Source organism: Trichomycterus rosablanca, chromosome 21, assembly GCF_030014385.1.
Source record: "Trichomycterus rosablanca isolate fTriRos1 chromosome 21, fTriRos1.hap1, whole genome shotgun sequence".
In the NCBI taxonomy this organism is placed as follows: Eukaryota; Metazoa; Chordata; class Actinopteri; order Siluriformes; family Trichomycteridae; genus Trichomycterus; species Trichomycterus rosablanca.
The window spans coordinates 16,906,748-16,930,728 of NC_086008.1; the positions used below are offsets into that span (position 1 = coordinate 16,906,748).

At 38.9% G+C, this 23,981-nt stretch overlaps 1 protein-coding gene across 1 annotated transcript in view; it reads right to left on the reverse strand.

Annotated features, from left to right (window-relative positions):
• Window positions 1-23,524, reverse strand: part of adamts3 (ADAM metallopeptidase with thrombospondin type 1 motif, 3) — a 179,228-nt gene extending 155,704 nt beyond the window's left edge. The window contains exons 1-3 of the mRNA XM_063017819.1: window positions 23,465-23,524; window positions 19,961-19,982; window positions 17,683-18,083 (exon numbers count right to left, since the gene is read on the reverse strand). Of these exons, the coding sequence (XP_062873889.1) occupies window positions 17,683-18,083; window positions 19,961-19,982; window positions 23,465-23,524 (483 nt within the window). The remainder of the gene's footprint in view (window positions 1-17,682; window positions 18,084-19,960; window positions 19,983-23,464) is intronic.
• Window positions 23,525-23,981: the final 457 nt, after the last annotated feature.

The window sequence follows — 23,981 nt, forward strand, 5'->3', positions numbered from 1 at the left end:
CACATGATCTTTTTGGAGGGAAAACAACTGTGGAATATGGGTGGCTAACTCCTCATTTTAATCTTGTTTTTTCCCCATTTTATCCTAAAAGTCTTATATGGTCAACCATAACATGTCCACCCTGTTAAAAGCAATACGATTTGATCATTTTAAAAATAATCATACTAAAAACCAGAGAATTCTTTTGAATTCTCTGAATTCACTTTTACGCTAGCATGGTTTTGTTCACTCGCTAGCTAATGGCTAATTTTATGTCAGAATGTCCACCCTGTTATGGTCCACCCTGTTACAACCTAATACGTAACAGGCTGGACGTCACAGTGTATATGAGGTTCATGTGTAATTTATATAGCTTTATTATTAGTTTGGTTATAATAATAACAGAAATATTGATATTATGTGTGCATCCTTTAAAGAATGGCCTTAAGTGCAGCTGAAAGACAGTTCTGCATTTGTCCGTAACAGGGTGGACATCCTGGGTCAGAGACTGCATAAAAATGTTTTAATAAAACCTACATTTTGTGTGCTTGAGCTTGACCAATATTAGTTTGGAAAAGTATAACACGTCCTTTTCATAATAAAACATGAAAAACAAATAAAAACAGTGTTTCATTTTCAAAAAGTTTTAAGGTCACAGTCAGACCATGTTTTTATATAAGAAATTACAATAATATTAGTGGCAAAATGCCAGAAAGTGCTTACTATTACAGTTATCCCATCCACATCACAACTTTCCCCAGTGCGGTTTTGATATATTGTTGGTCAGCGTTTTGGGGAGTTTTGAGGAATCATTAGGTGACACACAAAGGCCAGCAGAAAACACAGATAAAGCTTAGAAACTCAGAAATGCATAAAATATATGTATAGTACTGTATATTATCAACATATTTTATCTTTAAATACAATAAATATGCACAATTTCTTTTGTGAAAGAGCACAAAAGCCAGCAGACAGCACACAATAGCTAGAAACGTAGCTTAAAATTCCAATACAATATTTTCATATATTTTGAGATGTACTTCTAAGTTTGTTTCTTATTTTTTAATAAAGAATTATAACTTAACATTAATCTACATATACAGTACCCTATGACCAAATGCATAACCCAAATTTGACAATTAATTCCCAAATTGCTTAGTTATTATTTATGGCTAAGGTGTTAGGTCACTCAGGTTGTGGAGCGGTCTATTGCCAGCCAGTCAGGCACCCACACAGACTTGATTAGCTACATTTGAGGGAAAATTGGGGGTGGCATCCTTTCCAGGAAGTATTAATGCCTGGGTGGTAAAAATAAAAATAACCTGAAATGTTAGGTGACTATAAAATTGCTTACTAAACATCAATAGAGGAATATTTCCATTTTAAAGCTTTCAGAAAGTAACACAAGTGCCAAGTGGTGCGACAATAACTCACAGCTATCTCCTCTTCCAATTTTTAAATTTTTTAAATGAACTACTTTTCCTCCCAATTTAGCTCACTCAATTTAAGAGATACCTGATTGCATTCGAGGAGAGCACGTCGCTGTACACACCTCTTCCGACACGTGCACAGCCCTCTTCTTCTTGCCCCTGCATTCTGCACGTCTCTTCCGCCAATCAGGGTCCTTACACAGCGTATGAAGCCCCACCCACCCACACATAGTCTGGCCCCCACCCTGCAGATACGGTGGCCAGTTAGTATCTGCTGCAGGCACTGCCAATTACGCCCGCCAGATGGCGCCCAGCCGACCGGTGGCAACACTGAGTTTCGAACAGAGGAGTTCAGAATCTCGGTGCTGGTGTGCTAGCGGAATATCCCGCTGCACCACCTGGGTGCCCGAATGAACTTAATTCTAAGCATCAGAATTCAAAAGCAGGTGAGTGCAGAAGTGATCAGAGGAGTGTGTTTATTTTAAACAGTTTTAAATCAATGTGTCTGGGGAGGTAATAAGTCTTACAATGACCACAACTGTTCATACAGAAGTTATGATTAAATCATGCTTTACTGCTGTTTAATAAAGATAAGTTAATAAAATTGGTTTGAACACATTGTATTTTGTTTGTGAAACAGATTTTAGTCAATAAGGTAGCAGATCTACATGGGAGAAGCAGTAAAATAACACTTATAAAGAGGGAAAATATATGTTTATAAAATAAATATGATGAAAAATATATATTCAAACATAAGGATTAGAGCTGGAGATAAATTGCTTTAAGCCATAATGTTACCTTAACACAGTGGTTATTACATTTAATTTTTTTACTGGATTTTTCACTCATTTTAATCTATGGTTTGAATCTCAGTGGTGTTATCGACCAGTCAGGTGTCTACACAGACATGATTGTCTAGGTCTGGTAGGGATGGCCAAGCCATTGGGAGGTGCATCTGTCAGTGCGCTCTCAGTGCCTGTCCCAAGCCCAGATAAAAATAAGGATCAGAAAGCCTTAAAACAGTGCAAAATCAGGAATGTGGAACAGAATGATTGCCTTAAATGAGGAGCAGCGGCAGGGGAAAATTTTACTAATAAATGTATTACTTTAATTAAGCAGCTCATAATTTCAGTTATAAGCAGCGGTGCTTGTAAATTAGAAGCAACTTGAACGCTGTGCAAGTCCCTTTTAATTAAAGCAAACAGACCTGTCACAATTATTACACAATCATCTGATCACATATTTTAAGCTAATCATGATTAGAACTTAACCTCCAGAATCCAAAATCTTCTTCTTCTTCCTCGGCCTTCGTCCCGTTCGGCTGCAGGGGTCGGCTCTTGGCGGATCATGATCCGCATTGATTTGGCACAATTTTTACGCCGGATGCCCTTCCTGACACAACCCTCCCTATTTTATCCTGGTTTGTGCATCTAGCGGCTAGGTATCTATAGGACAATTCAGTGTTTCCAATTAGCCTGGTGGCATGTTTTAGGACTGTGGGAGGAAACCGGAGCACCCGGAGGAAACCCACGCGGACACGGGGAGAACATGCAAACTCTGCACAGAAAGGACCCGGACCGCCCCACCTGGGGATTGAACCCAGGAACTTCTTGCTGTGAGACGACAGTGCTACCCACTAAGCCACCGTGCCGCCCCTCCAGAATCCAAAATCCTACATTTTTATTTGCATGACAAATTCAAGGTTAATGATGAGCTTAATTATTATAACAGAAAACATTCTGGTGCTTTAAATTTCTAAGAAAAGTATTATTAAACCAGCTACAATCCCAAATTATCAAAAATTGGGACATCTTAGAAAATGCAAATAAAAAATTACAGAGTTTCTTACATTTCCATTCACTTCATTTTATTTTATTGCAGACAGTATAAACCTGAGATATTTCATGTTTTGTCTGGTCAACTTTATTTCATTTGTTATTATACATCCATTCCTGCATTTCAGGCCTGCAACACATTCCAAAAAAGTTGAGGCGAGGGCAATTTAGGGCTAGTAATAGGTTAAAAAAAAAAAAATAATAATAATAATAATAATAATAATAGTGATGTGATTTCAAACATACAGTGTCAACATGTGATAGTAATCAAGATTTGGAACAAAAGCAGTATCCACAAAAGTCTTTGACAAGCAAAGATGAGCGAAGAATCTTCAGTTTGTGAAGATCCAGCATCCAGCACTCCAGAGACACCAACGTATTCATTTTTCTCCTTAACGTGCCCCTATATTAAGGCAGCCCACCTTTGTCAGAGATTGTTTATTTGTTCTAGAATAGACTAAAATAGTATGTAACGTAGTATAAAACATGTAGTTTATTTAGTTTGTACAATCACACAAGCCCTTCTCATATTAAACTAATTATACTTTTATCATGTCAATTTTTAATGCCAAATTAGCTTTAGGCATTTAATGTACGTTTGTTGTTGGTACTGTATCATATAGAGGAAAGGACTTAAAACTGGTGCAAATATACTAGACAATATGGTGAACAGTTGAGTCTGTAACAGCATCATGATGTAACTGTGTCTCACAGATGAGGAAGTGTTCGATGAGAACATGTGCAGTAAAAATAACTAAAACATACTTACAGCAGTGAAGCTAATATGATATTTATTTCATTTCAACCATTTACCAGAATGTTATCCTGGTCAGGGTTGCAATGGGTCCTGCATTAACACCCAGACAGGACACCAATCTATCACGGTCCTCAGCCAACACCCCCCAACAGCCCCCCCCCCATGTAAACAAAAGTGTCTGTATGTATGGATTCCTGTAGTAGTGGGTAATCTACTGCTCCGCCACCCAAGCACCTCAAAAAATTATTATAACAAAGAACTTTATCATACCACAACCAACTGAAATATACACAGATCAGCCATAACATTAAAACCACATCCTTGTTTCTACACTCATCGTCCATTTTATCAGCTCCGCTTACCATGTAGAAGCACTTTGTAGTTCTACAATCACTGACTGTAGTCCATCTGTTTCTCTGCATGCTTTGTTAGCCCCCTTTCATGCTGTTCTTCAATGGTCAGGACCCCTACAGAGCAGGTATTATTTGGGTGGTGGATCATTCTCAGCACTGCAATGACACTGACATGGATGGTGGTGTGTTAGTGTGTGTTGTGCTGGTATGAGTGGATCAGACACAGCAGTGCTGATGGAGTTTTTAAACGCCTCACTGTCACTGCTGGACTGAGAATAGTCCACCAACCAAAAAAATATCCAGCCAACAGCACCCCGTAGGCAGCGTCCTGTGACCACTGATGAAGGTCTAGAAGATGACCAACTCAAACAGCGGCAATAGATGAGCGATCGCCTCTGACTTTACATCTACAAGGTGGACCAACTAGGTAGGAGTGTCTAATAAAGTGGACAGTAAGTGGACACAGTATTTAAAAACTCCAGCAGCGCTGCTGTGTCTGATCCACTCATACCAGCACAACACACACTAACACACCACCACCATGTCATTGTCACTGCAGTGCTGAGAATCATCCACCACCTAAATAATACCTGCTCTGTGGTGGTCCTGTGGTGGTCCTGACCATTGAAGAACAAGATGAAAGCAGACTAAAAATACATGTAGAGAAATAGATGGACTACAGTCAGTAATTGTAGAACTACCAAGTGCTTCTATATGGTAAGTGGAGCTGATAAAAATGGACAGTGAGTGTAGAAACAAGGAGGTGGTTTTAATGTTATGCTGATCAGTGTATATATATACAGCAATGGCATGTGTTTGTCATAGCATATTCTAATAAAAATAAGGTGCTTGCATACAAAGGCATTAGAGCCCTGTGACTACCTCTATAGCAGCTTTAAAAAAAGGGATCAAGAGTTCTGTGTTTAATATCCCCAGCATCAGGGCTAGCCAAGCAGACAGCCAGCACTAGCCAAGCCAAACATATGGGATTCAGCTGAAGGGGTCCAGTTTACTAAGACAGCCCTCTAGTCTAAACTTTTAAGAAGCTGGTATAAACGTGCTTTAAAAAAAGATTCAGCCACCATCGAAAAAAAAGCATGGATTCAGTCAAAGACACTGCCACCTTTCACCCTCTGAGTTTAAAGGCATGTTTGGTTTGAAAATGTGTGCAAACCTTCGTCATCGTTACCTGCCATATTCATCCCTCCCTAAAAAGGAACTTGAAGCAAAATTACATTGACTGATTTCTTTCACCAAGAATCACAGTCTGGGTAGGAAAAAGATCATTTTCTGTATTTTGAGGCGTAGTAAACGAGGCAGGTTCTAAGAAATTTATCATTTCTGCACCAACAATTACACCACATTATGTACCGTGAAGTGCTGTCTTGAGTTACGAACGGTTTACCATACAAACATTTCAGGTTAGAACAGAAATTCGCGAAACACGTGACGTCACGAACAAGTTCACTCCAACCGTCTCTCTCTCTCTCTCTCTCTCTCTCTCTCTCTCTCTCTCTCTCTCTCTCTATATATATATATATATATATATATATATATATATATATATATATATATATATATATAGAGAGAGAGAGAGAGAGAGAGAGAGAGAGAGAGAGAGAGAGAGACGGTTGGAGTGAACTTGTTCTATATATATATACAGTGAGCGAACATTCGGACAGCGGACGGTGTTTCTCCGGTGTTTTTTTTTTAGATTTTGTAAAATTCAATATTAAAATGGCGCCAAAGAATGTGCAGAGGAAGAAATTTAAAAATCTATTACTGTACATTTGTTGTGTTGTATAATTACTCCTGCCAGTAGCTGTCACTGTGTATCAGACAGAGGGGACAGTGAGTGAGAGAGAAGAAGGAAATCACTGAGTAAAGTATTCTTTCTTTCGTGCAATTACAAAATACAACACTACTAAAATAAAGAAGGAAATAATAGAGAAATATGAGAGTTCTTGTTGTTTCTGGTAGATACATTTTATAAAAAAAGACAGAAATTTATTAAGGTCTATGGTACCGCACACGTACTGTACTGAAATGTGATGTGAGTTTTTTGTGTACAGTACTACTGTGTATTGTTGTTTATTATTGCTTATTACAGGAATGTCTGTTCTATAATTTAAGATTTAAGGGAAAATATACTTGTATTTATAACAAAAAAGACCTTTTAAGACATTAGAAGGGTTAGGTAAGGGGGTGGTTTGGGAGGTCTGGCACGGATTAATTCTGTTTACATTATTTCTTATGGGAAAAATAGGTTTAACTAACAAACATTTTGACTTAAGAACAGCCCTTTGGAACCAATTAAATTCGTAGGTCAAGGGTCCACTGTACTTCATACATGGCACCAAATTAGTTCAGATTTTGATTTTAAGTCACCCACACTTCAGGTGCTAATAACTAAAGCAAATCTTAAAATCTACAAAAGAAATCAAAAGTTTTAAAGAGAAAGCACCACAGCACATTGTCTTATTAGATTTTCATTTGAAAAGATATCAGTAGAAATTCTGGCACATTCACTGTTATGGAAAAAAGAGCAAACATTTGACCAGGACTCTTGAGTGGTGTGGAGCCTTTAGTTGAAAATTAAGCCTGTTTGATAAATTGGCCGAATGTCCTGGGCAACCGCAACAGAAAACTAAACTTTTTCTTATAGACTTATGATTTTGTACTGTGCAAACATGTAATTATGTCAATAAAAGCAGAAAGAGAGCACAGTTAATGCTCCTTAGGTTCCTTAGGAAGAACACTTTCTGTTGAAGTTAACTTGAAGATGAAACTCGCTTGCCTTTGCATATCCTCAGGCATCTGCTGTTCTGAACCGCAAACCATATACCAAAACAACTCAAGGGTCAGTCCACTGCAACAGGCAAAATTCTCAGCTAAATCAACAAGCTACATCAATAACTATTACTGAATACGACTTTTGTGCAAAGTTGTGCGTGGTTGAGGGGAAGGAACCGGCCCTACTTCATTCCTAATCAAAGGAAACCCTTTTCTCCTGAATCCTTAAAATGCCCTCTTCTGTATATAAGTAGCATAAAGGGGCTCAACAGATTCTATCATGGAAACACTGTTTTTCTCTCAAAAAAGCTGAAGGTGTACAGTACATACATACCATGTACAGTGTATCACAAAAGTGAGTACACCCCTCACATTTCTGCAAATATTTTATTATATCTTTTCATGGGACGACACTATAGACATGAAACTTGGATATAACTTAGAGTAGTCAGTGTACAACTTGTATAGCAGTGTAGATTTACTGTCTTCTGAAAATAACTCAACACACAGCCATTAATGTCTAAATGGCTGGCAACATAAGTGAGTACACCCCACAGTGAACATGTCCAAATTGTGCCCAAAGTGTCAATATTTTGTGTGACCACCATTATTATCACTGCCTTAACCCTCATGGGCATGGAATTCACCAGAGCTGCACAGGTTGCTACTGGAATCCTCTTCCACTCCTCCATGATGACATCACGGAGCTGGTGGATGTTAGACACCTTGAACTCCTCCACCTTCCACTTGAGGATGCGCCCCACAGGTGCTCAATTGGGTTTAGTCCATCACCTTTACCTTCAGCATTCTCAGCAAGGCAGTTGTCATCTTGGAGGTTGTGTTTGGGGTCGTTATCCTGTTGGAAAACTGCCATGAGGCCCAGTTTTCGAAGGGAGGGGATCATGCTCTGTTTCAGAATGTCACAGTACATGTTGGAATTCATGTTTCCCTCAATGAACTGCAGCTCCCCAGTGCCAGCAACACTCATGCAGCCCAAGACCATGATGCTACCACCACCATGCTTGACTGTAGACAAGGTACAGTTGTCTTGGTACTTCTCACCAGGGCGCCACCACACATGCTGGACACCATCTGAGCCAAACAAGTTTATCTTGGTCTCGTCAGACCACAGGGCATTCCAGTAATCCATGTTCTTGGACTGCTTGTCTTCAGCAAACTGTTTGCGGGCTTTCTTGTGCGTCAGCTTCCTTCTGGGATGACGACCATGCAGACCGAGTTGATGCAGTGTGCGGTGTATGGTCTGAGCACTGACAGGCCGACCTCCCACGTCTTCAACCTCTGTAGCAATGCTGGCAGCACTCATGTGTCTATTTTTTAAAGCCAACCTCTGGATATGACGCCGAACACGTGGACTCAACTTCTTTGGTCAACCCTGGCGAAGCCTGTTCCGAGTGGAACCTGTCCTGGAAAACCGCTGTATGACCTTGGGCACCATGCTGTAGCTCAGTTTCAGGGTGTTAGCAATCTTCTTATAGCCCAGGCCATCTTTGTGGAGAGCAACAATTCTATTTCTCACATCCTCAGAGAGTTCTTTGCCATGAGGTGCCATGTTGAATATCCAGTGGCCAGTATGAGAGAATTGTACCCAAAACACCAAATATAACAGCCCTGCTCCCCATGTACACCTGGGACCTTGACACATGACACCAGGGAGGGACAACGACACATTTGGGCACAATTTGGACATGTTCACTGTGGGGTGTACTCACTTATGTTGCCAGCTATTTAGACATTAATGGCTGTGTGTTGAGTTATTTTCAGAAGACAGTAAATCTACACTGCTATACAAGCTGTACACTGACTACTCTAAGTTATATCCAAGTTTCATGTCTATAGTGTTGTCCCATGAAAAGATATAATGAAATATTTGCAGAAATGTGAGGGGTGTACTCACTTTCGTGATACACTGTATGTACAAACCACATTTTCAGAAAAGTTGTAAAATGCAATAAAAACAAAGATCTGTGGTTTGTTGATGCTCTTAGTGAACCTTCATTTAACTGACAAAAGAATTAAGAAAAAAAGGCACTGAAGCACCACCATACCTTTTCTGGAGAGACTCTGGATTGTCCTGTTTTTTTCTGAAACTTGGACTCACCTGACCACAGAACATGTTTCTACTTTCTTACGGTCCATAAGAAATGAGCTCAGACTGAAAGAACACTGACATTTCTGCATACAACAGAAGTATTGCTTTCACTTTGCATAACAGTTTTAGGTACCATTTCTTGACGCAGACCGAATTAAGTGACTCCAAAGTACTCACAAGCCCATGTGGCAACATTTCTCATGCAGTGCCATCCTAGGGCTTAAAGGTCACACACATTCAACAAATGTTCTTTTCAATCTGATTGATATTGAAAGCATTGAAGATCTTTGTACTTTCGTCAGTTGAATAAATCAAAAATACAGATTATTGTTTTTACTGCGTTTTAGAAATGGTCCCAACTTTTCTGAAAATAAGGGTTTGTACACCAACTGTTGCTTAAACTACTGAAAGTAAATCAATTAAACATACAATTTACCCAGGCTTGTTGAATCTTTTGCATAAGGTGGTATTTACAGTGGATGTTTGAGATAGCTGATGCACATTAACCCGGAACAACTGCCCCTACCAGTAACAATCAGAATCGTGACTTGGTGCTACTTAAGAAAAGCATTCAGAATTTTACTCATATGCATTTCAAAAGAGCACTTTACTGATTATGTTTAGAAAAGACTTTTGCACCATTTAGCCATGAATACTTTTCCAAAGCATTTTGGCCAGCTAATGGAACAAGAAGTGTCTGGGTTTTAAATTGTTTTAAAAAACACATATGTAGAGCAAACCTCTTCATATTATAAATTCACACTGAGGACAAAGACTATTAGCACCTAAAATAACAGGATGAACTACAATTTTCTCCTTGATCTAGGTCGATTTATTTTTTGCTACAAGTACTAGGTCAGTCTTCTCTGATCCACACTTTAGCTGCTTTCAGACTCTGATGCTGAAAAGAGTCATTCAGCTGAGCCAATATTTGGTGAAAAATGTGTTCGCTCCACACGGCTGGTTTTAGAATTCACACATGAAAAGTTCAGAAAGTTCATAAACTGGTTAGGTTTGTAGACCAAGGCCAGGTAAAATTCTAATTTAAAATACAATAAATACATTCAGCAGTGGTGGTAAAGTCACTTTACTCTAAAGGCCACTTTGTAATGCCACTGAGCAGTTATTTCCAGCTTAACAAGACCAGGTTTTTAACAGTGGAAATGATTCCATTTTAATCGTCTTTACTTTTAAGGCAATACTTTAGCAGCCTGACATGCACTGATTAACATATACCACTAATGCAGTCATGTCATGTTTAATACCAATGCACATCCTATAGCACAGTTGGGACACAGTTTGGATGGTCAAAACACTGCGAGTAGCTGATTTTTCTTTTTTTTTCTTTCAGCTGCTCCCATATTTAAGAGACTTTAGAGAGGATCATTCTGGTATGCTTACATTATTATTATTATTATTATTATTATTATTATTATTATTACTAATTCATTATGTTTGTTTTACCACCGCTGTGTCCTATGAATTGTTTGAGGTGGGTCCGATTCATGGGCGAATGGAAGGAAACACCCTGAACAGGTCGACAAACTTGACAAAATGCTCTGTATTTATGTAAATAGCCCTATGGCCATGCATCAATAGTGATCTAATTTAAATCTCCACTAGTCTGCTGAGCACTGCCCAACATCATTAAATACACCAATCAGAACAATGGCTACAGAGACACTTTTCTGAGGAGGTCATTAAAGACCCAAAAAAGCAATATTATTTATTTTTACCTGCCATTTAATGTACATCGTCAGCCTTAAGAGGAATGCTAGCTAAGAATTAGGCTAAAGAAACAGTACCCTTCAAAGGCCTCTGGCAGAGGAACTGAGGAACTGATTGGAGGAACATCAGTCGCTGCAGTCATGTAAAATGGCTTTGATGAGAGTAGCACCACTCATTAGTAGCACTAACCTCTAGACAAAAGATGTGGTGTGGTGCACACAGCCCTGGCACTAAGCCAACTCCCAATGTGCCTATGTGAATCTCTGCCAAGAGTCCAGCAAAGCAGCACAAACAGTTTGTGACAGTAAACATGACATGATCACCATGTGTTTTTTGCAGTAAAACTACAAGTGAAAAAGTAGATATATGAGTAAGGAATGCATTATTAGAATCGGAATGAGTACAAATATTCATGCTGTTCACCTGTCTAAGGTTGGCAGGTAGTGCCTGTAAAACTTTTTTAATAAGCTTTAACAATTTCTTTATAAAGGACAAAGACAGCCACAGATGTGAAACAGTGGTATGAGCAAAGTAAAAACTACTAAAGCGCTCCCTTAGTGGAAATACTTTCTCCTGCTAAATGCAAGTTTCAAGCCAGCCTTGCCCTCAATCTTAATTAGAATAAGAAGCATGTGGCAGCACCAGACAACAACAGCACCACAAAGCATAAAGCAAAAGTGTGGACTGTTTTATCATTTTTATGCATTTGTCCTTTTTCTCCATATCTAGTCATTTCTAGCTTAGTGGTTAAGGTACTAGACTGGTAATCAAAAGGTTGCTGGTTCAAGCCCTCAGTTGCTTAGACTGTATACTGTCACAACTGTAATGGCAAGTTCACACTACACGACTTTCTGATTTGCCGGGTCACTGTACAGTTCACACTACACGACTGAATCTCTTGCACTCGGGAGTCTTTCAGTCGGTGTATATTTCACACTACACGACTGATCGGTGATAGGGGGTTTCACACTACACCATCTATCACCAACTGGAATCGCAGTCGAGATTCTCTGCTCTCACAAATATCGTTTTGTCACGAAAACAAACGCGAGAAGTGACGAAAGGTTTAATGATACCATGTCCAAACATGCACATCAACAAGTAGTGAGCGATCAAAGTTTGTGCGTTGATGTGCAGCGTAAAATCAAGGAGGAAAAATAAATGAATCTGAGTGAATTTGGTTTGGATTGTTCTATAGTGAGTTGGAGGTTAATCAATATTTTTGCAATGTTGGTGTTATGTTTTGTAGAGAACGATAAGGTCAGAAATACTGTAAAACTTGTGTGTGTGTGTGCCGGTGTATTCTGATATAAACTATATTAAGCCCCTGTCCCACCTTTTACGCGCTGTATCCTGCGTCCTCATTGGCTGTTCGACATAACACACATTGCCAGTTGTGCAACTCAGATTGAGATATCTGACATGCTAGAAATCTCGTTTCACTCGGGTCGAGTTGTTGGGTAGTTCACACATAGCGATTGAGAGCCGAGTTTCGATCGCCGAGCAAACGCCGAGTTGCTCCCGAGCCGGCAAATCTAGCGCCGACCAGTCGCCGAGCGAAAATCTGGGCAAAAGTCTTGTAGTGTGAACTAGGCATAAGTCGCTTTGGATAAAAGCGTCTCCTAAATGCCGAAAATGTAAATGTAGTCATACTCAGTTATCTAATAGTATCTCCTCTACTGCTGTAGACCCCTACCCTGGCCGGACATAACACACGTGTGAGGTTGCCTACCACTTCTTTTTACCTGCACGAGGCAGGTTCACGAAGGGATCTGTATTGCATCCAGCGAGTAAAACACTGAGAGCAGGCGCCATCAACCAGCCAGCAGAGGTTGCAATAGCAGCAGCAAAGAGGAATTCCTTCGGCCCGTTTTCGCTAAGACATAGCCAATCATATCTGTGTAGGTGGCAAACCGGCCAACAGCAGAGCCGTTTTTTTTTTTTTTATGTTTTATTATTTATGTCATAACTTCACACACACAGCAGCACAATGGTGCAGCTAATAGAGTGGGTGGCGCACAGCAACATGGATCCTGGGAGCTTGCTTTAGTCCTCAGCTCCAGTCACTGTATGTGGGGTTTTGCCTGTTTACTCATAGGTTTTGTCCCACCTCCTAAGAACATAAAAAAAAATTGGCCTTGGGTTTAGGTGAGCAAGTAAATGTTTTACAGTGTGTTGTTCTGCAATGGATGGAACCCTGTGCAGAATGTATTCCTGCCCTGTAGCCTGAGTGGGATAACCGGTTAGTGAAAATTAATGAAATAAAAGTAATATTATTTTTTACCTGTCATTAAATTTATATTGTCAACCTTGAGAGGAATGCTGGCTAAGAATTAGGCTAAAGAAACAGTACCCTTCAAAGGCCTCTGAACATTAAATATGAAAATTAATGAATTTCATATTTATTTTGTGATTTAATAAAGATTTCTGGCTATGGAGCTAATTGTGTGCATAATATATTGCCTTATATTGTGAATATTTTATATTGACAAATATTGTGTATAATGAGAAAATTGCACTAGGCAATTGCACTAGACTTAAAAATGCTAGTGGATATCGCACAAGACAAATAAACTATGTTAAAAGTCTGAATACTGAAAAGTTGTTGTAAATAAACTTTGCCCACATAACCATCCCACACATGTTTAGTCTGAACGGTAATGCACACAAATAACTTGGCAGTTCCTCAGACGCGGCTCCACTCTAAACACCACCTGTAGACATAAGCAGAACCAGATCTATTCAAATTTTAATCTGAACCATGTCAGGACGTATTAGAGTAACGTGAATATCACTTCATATCCTTCACCAGCGTTTCAGCTGATTCGCTTCAGAAACTTGTATGTCAGCAGTTAGACCTTCATATAAACCCCCCATATTCAAAAGAACTGTTCACAGGGCTGAAACATGCTCTTATGTCAGCAAGTCTACTCTTTCAGCATCTCCTCCAGATGGGGCTCAAATCCCCCCAGACTTCACAGCCCCAAAAAACAAGATTATGCATAAAGACTTCCAGACCTGCAGTAGCTTTAATTAAGACCAGTGAAACATACACCTAGCAAAGTCAGAGTGCCACTTAACATCAAAGGACATCCAGGAGTGCACGCTGTTTTATTCACTCTGCTGGGAAGTGCTTCAGGCCTCAGCAAAAAACTGTTACTTTTTCTAATAATGACATTCACGGGCCATAGAAAGATATCAAAATATATGAATGGCATACCTGGCCTTAATAATATGCCCATGACAAGTTAAAGAAATCATCCAAGAATACTTACTTGCAAATGAAAAATGTCTTGCATAAAACATTAGCAAATGTATTTCATTTTCAGTATGTGGTTTTAAAAGAATAAAATGAATAGAATAGAACACCCTTATTGATAAATAAATATATACATATACAGAAGTACAGTACAGCAAAATTCTTTTTCACATATCCCAGCTTGTTTGGAAGCTGGGGTCAGAGCACAGGGTCAGCTATTGTACGGCACCCCTGAAGCAGACAGGGTTAAGGGCCTTGCTCGAGGGCCCAACTGTGGCTGCATGGCAGAGCTGGAATTCAAACTCTCAACCTTTCTGTTGATAGCCTAATGCCCTACCCACTAGGCTACCACTGTCCCAATTTTATATTCTAAAATTGAAGCTATTTGTAGTTGCTTTCCAGTCAAGCAATAATATCAGGTCAACTAGAGAAAGATACATAAATCAGAAATCTTTTTCAATTCTGAATTAAAAATATGTTTTAAAATAGTTTAAAAAATGGTTTTAAAGGTTTAAAAAAATAGTTTAAAATGTTAACAAATAAAATTAAATATTTTAGCATATTTGTTTAATAATATGATAAAAGAAAAAAATTAACTAGTAGCATACAGTTGCATTTAAATTTTTAGTATTCATTAAATATCTACATAATCAGCTACAATTAATAGCCATCTCATTAATATTTTCATAGTAAACTGAAGTAAAATTAAGCAACAAGAAAACATATTTATTACAAAATTCACTGAAATACTTATTGCAATATTTTGCCTTACATATATTTTTTGTGCTCAGGTGTTGCATCAGTACATTATGTTATCCCACTACCACTGAGATCCAGAGTTTGAATCTCAGTGGTGCTATTGGCCAGTCTGGCATCTATACTGACATGATTGACCAATGTCCAAAGAAATAGGCGGTGGGAAGTGGGGTTGGACAGTCTAGCTATTGAGAGGTGCCCTTGTCAGTGTGCTCTCAGCACCAGTTCGAAGCCCAGATAAAATAAGAAGGGTCAGGAAAGGCTTAAAAACTGTGCCACGTCTGGTATGAGGACCAGATCCGCTAAATGCAAGAGCAGCCGAAAGGTAAAAAAATAAATTGTATATTTTATTTTATTTAAATTTCACTAAATATTTTTTAATAAATCTAAAAAATTTAAATGTTAATGAGACTAACATTTTAAAAACTTAAATGTTGGAAGTTAATCTAATACATTTTTAGAAACACATCAGCAATTACTACAGCAAATGTATCTAAAGCTGAACTGCATTAAGTGCATAAATATAAATTGAAATTGAAAGAATGTTTTGCTTAGAAATTAACAATAACTGCTAAAAAGAACATTAAGCAACAGGGTGATGCTACTGTTAGCCAACCTGCAGCACTGCTCTGTATCTAAAGGAAAGAAGCCAACTAAACGAGATACTCATTTTAATCGAATGCATCCTGGCTCTGTGTGACTTCTCTGACAAGCTGCAGTTTATTGTTCCTGTAAAAAAATGCTTTTCTGCCTCTGGCTAGTTTTAAGCAGAGGGAAATGAGCTCTTGCTCAAGTGTTGGCTGCACCCCTGAGGATTGAGGGCTACAGCTCATTTGTCAGCATTCTGGAACACCCCTCAGTTTACACAACTCTAATATTAATTGGAACACATGCGCACAGCATCTATGGACTGTTGTAGCATTTTTCTCCTCATTTCTCCCAATCAAGTTGTTTTAAAATCCTGACCGTGATTCCTCCCACCTCTTGCATCACCTGCCCTGACTGACGAAAGCCGTAGACTATCACACGCCACAGTGCCTCGTCAGACGTTTTAACCTACCAAAAGCAGTGTCTCACAAATAGCCATATCACGTATGAAGAGACTTGTCACCCCATCATGTAGGCACCTTGACCAGCCAGCAGACTGCAATTGCAGCTGCAATGAGGAACCCAGTTAACCTTCCCCCCACTTGCATGGCCAGCTGTGCCTGTTGCATGCTCAGCCAGGTCAATAGTACAGCTGAGGTAAAAGCTGGAGATCTCAGTGGTGGTGGGCTAGCGCATTTGACTGCTGTGACACCCAAGTGACTTAAAGACATTTTTTTTATTATGTCATAGATAAAAACATATAATTCTGTGTCTTTCACTCCAGCTTCTAATAACAGACCACATGCCCTGAATATGTCACACAAAAATGTCACAGCTGTCTAGATGGCAAAAGTTTAGTTATTATTGCTATCACTCAGACTCCAACTAATTATGGGGTCAAATGAAGGTATTGATATTTTATGCATGAACAAACGTCACTCACTTGTGCAGTAAAATGTCCAGGCTCTGGAGACCAGCTGCATGATTTAGGGTACTAAGCACCATGTTGTCTCCATGTGCAAAAACTAAAAGGTTTATAAGGACGGTATATGTTGCGTAAAGAGGAAGTCTGCAGGCTGCATACTTTGTTGGGGTGAGTGGGGTTTGTCTGAGGGGCAGGAGGGTCCTTGCAGCCCTGTGTCAAACTGTACAACTGTGCAATGTCACTGCAATCCCTAACCAAAGTACAACCAAACATACTCAGCTAGCACTGTCTAGATTTAGACAGGTTATCACTGTAACAAGCAATGATATGATCGGTTATCGTAATACAATTTAGATCATCTCACTTTATTAGGAACACATGCCATTATCCAGTCAGTGCAATGCAAAACATATTTAAAGCTTTCTTTAACAAACCACCAGACATTATGTTTTACATCAGACACCAGAATGGGAGGACAGTGATCATGGCATGGTTGTTAGCAGCTGGTTTGTCTGTGCACAACAATCTCTAAAATCAACACAAGAAAGTGCAAAAAGATCCAGTGAGATCTTTAGTGAGCAGCAGTTTAGTGAGCAAAAATTAAGTCAGAGTAGGATGGCCACGTCAGAGTAGGATGGCCAGACTTGTTGCTGTTGACGGAAATGCTACTATCAATCAAATAACTCTTTACAAGCAGCTTAGGCAAAAAGCATTTTAAAGCACATGACACATTGAAACTTTAGGTGGATGAGTGGTGGTGGGCTAATGTTTTTGTGCATAAGGGAACTCCCTACATATTTATCCATATGGCATTGCTGCTGGCCCATACAAATGACAAAAATGAGTGTTTTTTCTAAACATGTGCATCCTTTAATCTACTTCCAGCATCACAATGTGCTATGTCACAAAGCACATGCCATCTCAAACTGCACATGAACATGAAAAAAGTTGGTCTTGTCCTGCTTTGAGATTTGGTCTTAATTATTTTTATTTGTCTTATTATTATCTTGGTCAAGTCTGGACTTTCGTGTGCATTGGTCTTGGTCTTGAGCACCGAATTCCTTATATTGGCTTTTTCTCAGCTCCCAGGACTAAAAACAAAGTATCCAAACTCTAGACTGATCACTTTCCAACCCACCCCCTATTTAAAGGGAAAAAAGAAAACTTACCAGTCCGTCACAGTTGTTAATGGCAACAGAAGCTCCAGGTACATCTGTTATGTCTCCTATAAAATTGCAGTCTGACTTTAATTGTTCTTTTTTAAGAATGCTCACTGAGTGAGTACCATTTTCTGTGCTGTTGCCAGGCTCTGGTGTCTCGTCATGCCATTCCACCGTGGCTCCAGGTGCCACCAGTCTGCTATTAGGCCACAGGCGCAGGTGAAAATCTTTGCCAAAAGCAGTGACATTGAAGAAGAGTCTCTCATCTGTTGGCATTGAGCTAGATGGCACATTACGCTTAACACGCTGTTTGTGATTGGCTGAGAGGAGGTGGGACAAAAAGTGTCCCCCTGAGTCTGTGCTGATAGGTGTGACCAGGCCATACTCCTTCAGATGGCTCTTTAGGAAGTCTGATGAGATGGTAAAAAGAGAAAAATAACACAGGTTAGTTCCTCCTAAGGGGATAAAAGCTTTCATGATAATTTTCTGCTGTAATTTTTCAAACTGAACAAAGTCTCAGTTTTAGAAAAAAGAATATAATTGTCCAATCTAGGTTAAACGTGGGCCAATGGGATTTCCTAATGGCCCTATTTCATTCAGACCTACTTTTATTGGTGCTTGATTTTATACAGAGAAATTTCATCTGATACCAGTTAACAGGAAAAAATAAGTTAAAGGCCCTCAAAAAGTTTAATTTCACACAATTTTCTGCCTCGTGAACACAAATGATGGCTTGCATTAAGGTAAGCTTTTTAAAAAGGAAAGGAATAGTGTAGCTGCTGTAGCCAAAAGGCTGTGTACCTTATAATTTGCCAGTGGGAACTTTGGCAATGGGAGAAATAAAGTGCTTGTAAGAGGTAAGCACAAGCCCTGCTAGAAAGAGAGTGAGGTGAATCACAATACACATAGTAGAGAAGAAATTACTTGTGCTGGCCCTTAACAGGTGGACACCCCAACCATGCTACTCATGCTTCCTCTGTGCACCAAGTGGATTCTTAGGTGTGTCAGAAAACTGGCACTGTGCGTCAGTGGTAACATTATGGCATTATGGCTTCAAGAGAAAATAGGTAGGCCAGCCAATGCACTGCCAATGAAAACTAAGAGGTTGCAATATTTATAGAAAACGTTTTCACCTGGAGCGCACTGGCGCGAATGATAGGTCACACCGTGCCTCCACGCTGCCTCTGCCAGCCACACGACACACAACAGGGCACGACTCTTAACATGGCTAAACCTTTATTCTGCATCCACCCTATTAAAGTGATACTGGGTCTGTTCAAAAACCTAGTAAGCTACCTAGCTGTCTACTGCCTACATAGGCCGATGCGTAAGTAGAGAAGATTCTAAGTCATCTACTTATAAGTGAGGCTATTTGGACGCGATTACAGTTTTTACATCAGTTTTCGCTTACTAAGCTATCACAGTTAGCCTATGGGATGCGGTAGCACAAAGCACTAGCATGTCAACTAACATCTCCCTCGTGTACCAAAAACGGTAAAATTGTCGCTGACATGCCCGAATTTGCAAATAAATGACATTTGTACACGTCTATACAAATTAAAAATCAATGAGAATTTTTTTTTACGTTTGAAAAAAACTCGTTGCTCTGCATTTGTCCACCATATTTTTTGTGAGAAAAGTTGTGCCGCACTGAATGCTGGGATTGCCTTTACCTCTCTCAGGAGCGTACGTCGGATCACGTAAAATGCTGTCTATGTGGAGAGCTCACTAGGTTTTCAAACACGCCCATTGTTTAACGTGTTGTAGGTCTGTAGTCTAGTTATTTAGATATTTATTTAGATATTTAGGCCTATTTGCTATATAGACATTACATTATTGGGTTGTTGTTGAGTTTTTAAATACCGTTTAAACTTACCAGCCTTATTTATTAGAAAGGTGTACAGGTGTTGTAGGTGTACTGTTAGAGACTAGTGTTAATCTTTCTCTAATTCAGTGGACATTTTTCTAATCACAGGGTGCTGTTGGGTTTATAATTTCGGTTGGATCACTGTTCTCCCCCCAGCATTGACATTTGATTAGTGGGGACCCTATGGGATCCCTTTCAATTGATAAATTCAGCTCTGGTTTTACTAGGAAACACTGGTGGCAGGGCAGGAATACCCTGGACAGAATGCTAATTAATTGCAGGGGTTTGGCGATCCCCTCATTTAATCAATTATGTCTGTGTAGACACCCAGCCGGTCACACAGCCGACATTTGGCTTTGAATCTCTGTGCCACCCACGCTCCTAATGTTACCAGCAAATATGAGAAAAATTATGACTTACCTTCTTTATTTATTTCACCAGCCTGAAAGAAATGAGAGAGAATTTAAAGTAAAAAATCTGCTGAAGTATTTTACCGTTTTACAAAATTGCATACATTTTTAGAGAAATAATGTTTAATCCACTGGTCTGGTTTTTGTTTTAGTGTTCTTTAAAAAAGATTTAAACTAAAAGTAATTACAGAAGAAGCACCCAAAGCGTTAAAACAGAAGCAGGGAAAAAATTATAGAATAAAACATTCAGGATAAAGATCAACTTGTGCTCTGAGTATTCCTGTTAAGTCTATCAGTGTTCTATCCAGAAAGACGGTGAATGTGACAGTGACATGTAATTGAACGTGTGTGGAATCACTTATCACCTAAATGAACTTCTGTTTAATACACTCCAATTTCTTTAAATCAGTAGCAATATAATAGACAAAAAAAATTATTCAGACGTAAAGTCAGTTACTCTACTGGCTGCTCCATTTTTTATTTATATTTACTTATTTTTACATTTTACAGACACTACAAACTAAATGTCTACTAAACTAAAGAGTCACTAAAATGAGCACTTTTTCTTCTTTTTTTTTTACATGTAAGAACATCCAACTAAACAGCTTATTACTATGTGTAAATGCCATGGACATATCAAGGCAAACCACCTTTAAAAAAAAAAAAAGTATAAAATACATCCCAGAGTTTCTTAATACTTCATTATATTTTATTTAATTTTCAATAATTGTTTTATCCTGGTCAGGGTCACAGGGGGTCTGGTTCAACTGGAAAACACTAGGTGCAAGGCAGGAACATGCTGGACAGGGCACAAATCTGTCACAGGGCTTTGGCAATCAATGACAGAGCCATATATCATGTATAAACAACCTGAGCAGAACCAGTTCAGCATTCAGAATGTAACATTTACAGTCAGTAGCAAACAGTTTATTATTATAATGAACTACACAAGTCAATCAAATAATTGATATTTAGTTAGTACTGTAAAGCTTTTCCTAACATTATTAGTGTATTTATTATAAAATGACTCAAAATATCCACATCATTTTGTAAAGTTACTCCCACATGAGCAAAACAGCTTCCATTTATAAATTGAATGTGAAACAGTTCAGTCGTTCATGTTCTAAATAATATAAAAACATTAAAAGTTTCCTGTTTGTAGTTAAAACTGTTGTGCTTTTCATGATTGTACCCAGATTCTCGATTAGGTGAGAAACAGGGCCTCTAGCAATTCAATTAAGTGTTCTTGGTCTATATAGACTGTCGCTCCGCTCCTATTAGAAATCAGCTGTTGGAAATGAATTTAAATGAAATTTTTATTGACAGCGTTAACCGAACAATGACTTCTTTGTCGTTTATCCATGTTATGCCATTAACATCCGTAGTAGAAGGTCTTCGTAAGGTAAAAAGAACTGGCAATATAAGGCAGTTAACACTAGCAGTGTTAAGGAGAGTCAGTAAATACTGTATTTAATTTAGAATTTAAGACAACATGCTGGTGCAGCTGATGGAGTTAGTGCTGCATGGTACCAGTGGGCCAGAGGGCCTGGCTTGCCTTCACTGATAATCTTACAGAGTTTCTGCATTTGTCATGTGTGTTTATTTTGAATACACTGGTTTGCAGAAGATAGAATGGACATAATTATTAACAGCCCAAGAAATGCGTGAGTGTGTGCTGCCCCGTGATGGACTGGTGCACTGTCCATGGTGTATTCCTGCCTTCTGCCCAATGTTTTTGAGTCATGTCAAAAAGTAAATAAATGAATGAATGTGGGTTTAAAATAAATGTACAATACTGACAAAGCACAAAACTTAAATTAAAGCACAGAACTAAGTGATTCCATGACCTTCTATTACCAACCCTAATCTTAAGCTCTGGTTTAAAGTGTCTGGACTGCTGTTAACACGACATATGTTCTATACAAAGAGATAGATTGGGGTATAAAATGACCTTTAGTCATGCTGATGCTTTAGCACACTGACTGAAAAAAACTGAAATTAAAAAAATATAGAATCAAACAGAATACCATGATTGTAACCCTGTCTGTCTGTCTGTCTATTTGTTTGTTTGTTTACATTCAATACAATCTTAGAACTTATGACCTTTTTGTTGGGGGGGGGGGGGGCTGAAATGGAGGATGGACATGTAACGTATACATCACATAAAATGTTTATGTGCAGTTACTGTATAGATTTCTGTCACATGTTCCACAGTAAGAAACACTAGGTACATTTTATTTTTTTATTTTTATATGAGTGGTTATATGAGTTAAAGTTAAGTAAATTAGTTCCTGCAGCTAGAAATAAGACTTTGCACTTTCCAACCAACGCATTCTTGACTGGGAAAGTGGTAGCCTAGTGGGTAGAGCTGTGAATTACCAACTATAAGGTTGCCATGCAGCCACTGTTGGGCCCTTAAGCAAGGCCCTTAATCCTCTCTGCTCCAGGGACACTGTACAATGGTTTCCCTTATGCTCTGATATGTGTTTATGTAAATATGATAAATGGCATTTCATCTGCCCAAGATTATCCTTATCCTTGAGCCTGTTAGTTTCATCGTCATACTGACATGTCATTGTGTGTCATATGAGTAATAAAACTGTCTGGATTTCTGTAAATACTACCAGTGTTTCATTCAATCTAAGATACTGTTAGTGAATATCAGATTTGGTACTTTAACAAAGTTACACAAATGAAGGTTGGAACTTGTTGTAAAGCACTGACCTGTAATTGAGAGAAGTTTGTACAATCAGTAAAAACTTATGTAATAATGTAACCTAAATATAGCTGAGCTTTATACTGCAAATAGAAGTGCACTGATGCTGTTATCACTGCCAGTGTTCCATACAGACAGGCAGTCAGAGGATAGTTTATTTATTTATTTATTTATTTATTTATTTATTTATTTATTTATTTATTATTTGACTGGGTAAAGTTGAATACACAGTATAAGAGCTTGCAGTGGAGGTAAAACTTACCTCACCGTTCATCTTAAGCTCCTACTAGATGTGTGCGGATTACTGTTAGCATGTTCAAATGAGAAAGACAAGTAAATGTCCGGGTTTGTTTTTAATTTGACAGGTAAAAAATAAACAAATTTAAATTTAAATGCATGTAAGACGTTAAACATTGTAGAAATTGTTCAAAAATGGTTGTACAAAAAGTGTTTGAAAATAGTTCGTTAAAATGTACGGAACACCGTGACACCAGCACTTTAATAAACTAGAGCTTATGTCTGAAGTAACTTAACAGATACAATTATTAAGCATATATATTTTTTACTTTTTTTTTTCACTTTTTTAAACGCGTTGTCCAGATAATGACTATAATAACAATAAACAGTTTCATTCAGACGTGCGGTGCTGCTGGTGTGAAGTCCATTACTCTACACATAGCTGCCAAATGCTTAGCTGTCAACTCTGCACGCTGTTCTTGACCTTCTCACAAACTTCCAAACTTTTCGGAAACTTTCTTCTCTTATCACACGAACTGAAAACTGAAAGTTAAGACTTACCAAAACGGTTGAGGTCAGAAGCACTAATGTGAGAAAGCTGAGTGACAGTGCGCCCATCATGAGTCCGCTTTTCTTTCAACTTTTTTCCCCTCAGCTTGAAGAAAAACTAAAGTTCAAGTCTTTCAGAAAAACTACCACTGAGGGGCTAAATAAACTATTAAACTGACTAACCCACTTAAAAAGTAAGCCTAGTTGCATTAGTTGGAGGTTACGGCACCCGAGTCTGTGTTTAATTCGCTTTCTTTTTATTTTTAAACAAAACAAAATACTCAGAAGTGAGTCGTAAAGGCTAAAGCTGAAGCCGTGTGCTGGACACAGCCGCGTGGATATGTGTGCGCGCGCGCGAGTGTGTATGTGTGGGTGGGTGTGTGTGTGTGTGTGTGTGTGTAAGAGAGAGAAAAGGGGAGAGCGCGAGAGATCGGGGGGGGGGGGGGGGGGGGGCGGTTTGGGGCTCTCGCGACCTGGCTAATAAAATCCAGAGCAGTTCGGGCTGTGACGTCACTGGCTGTCCGCTGTA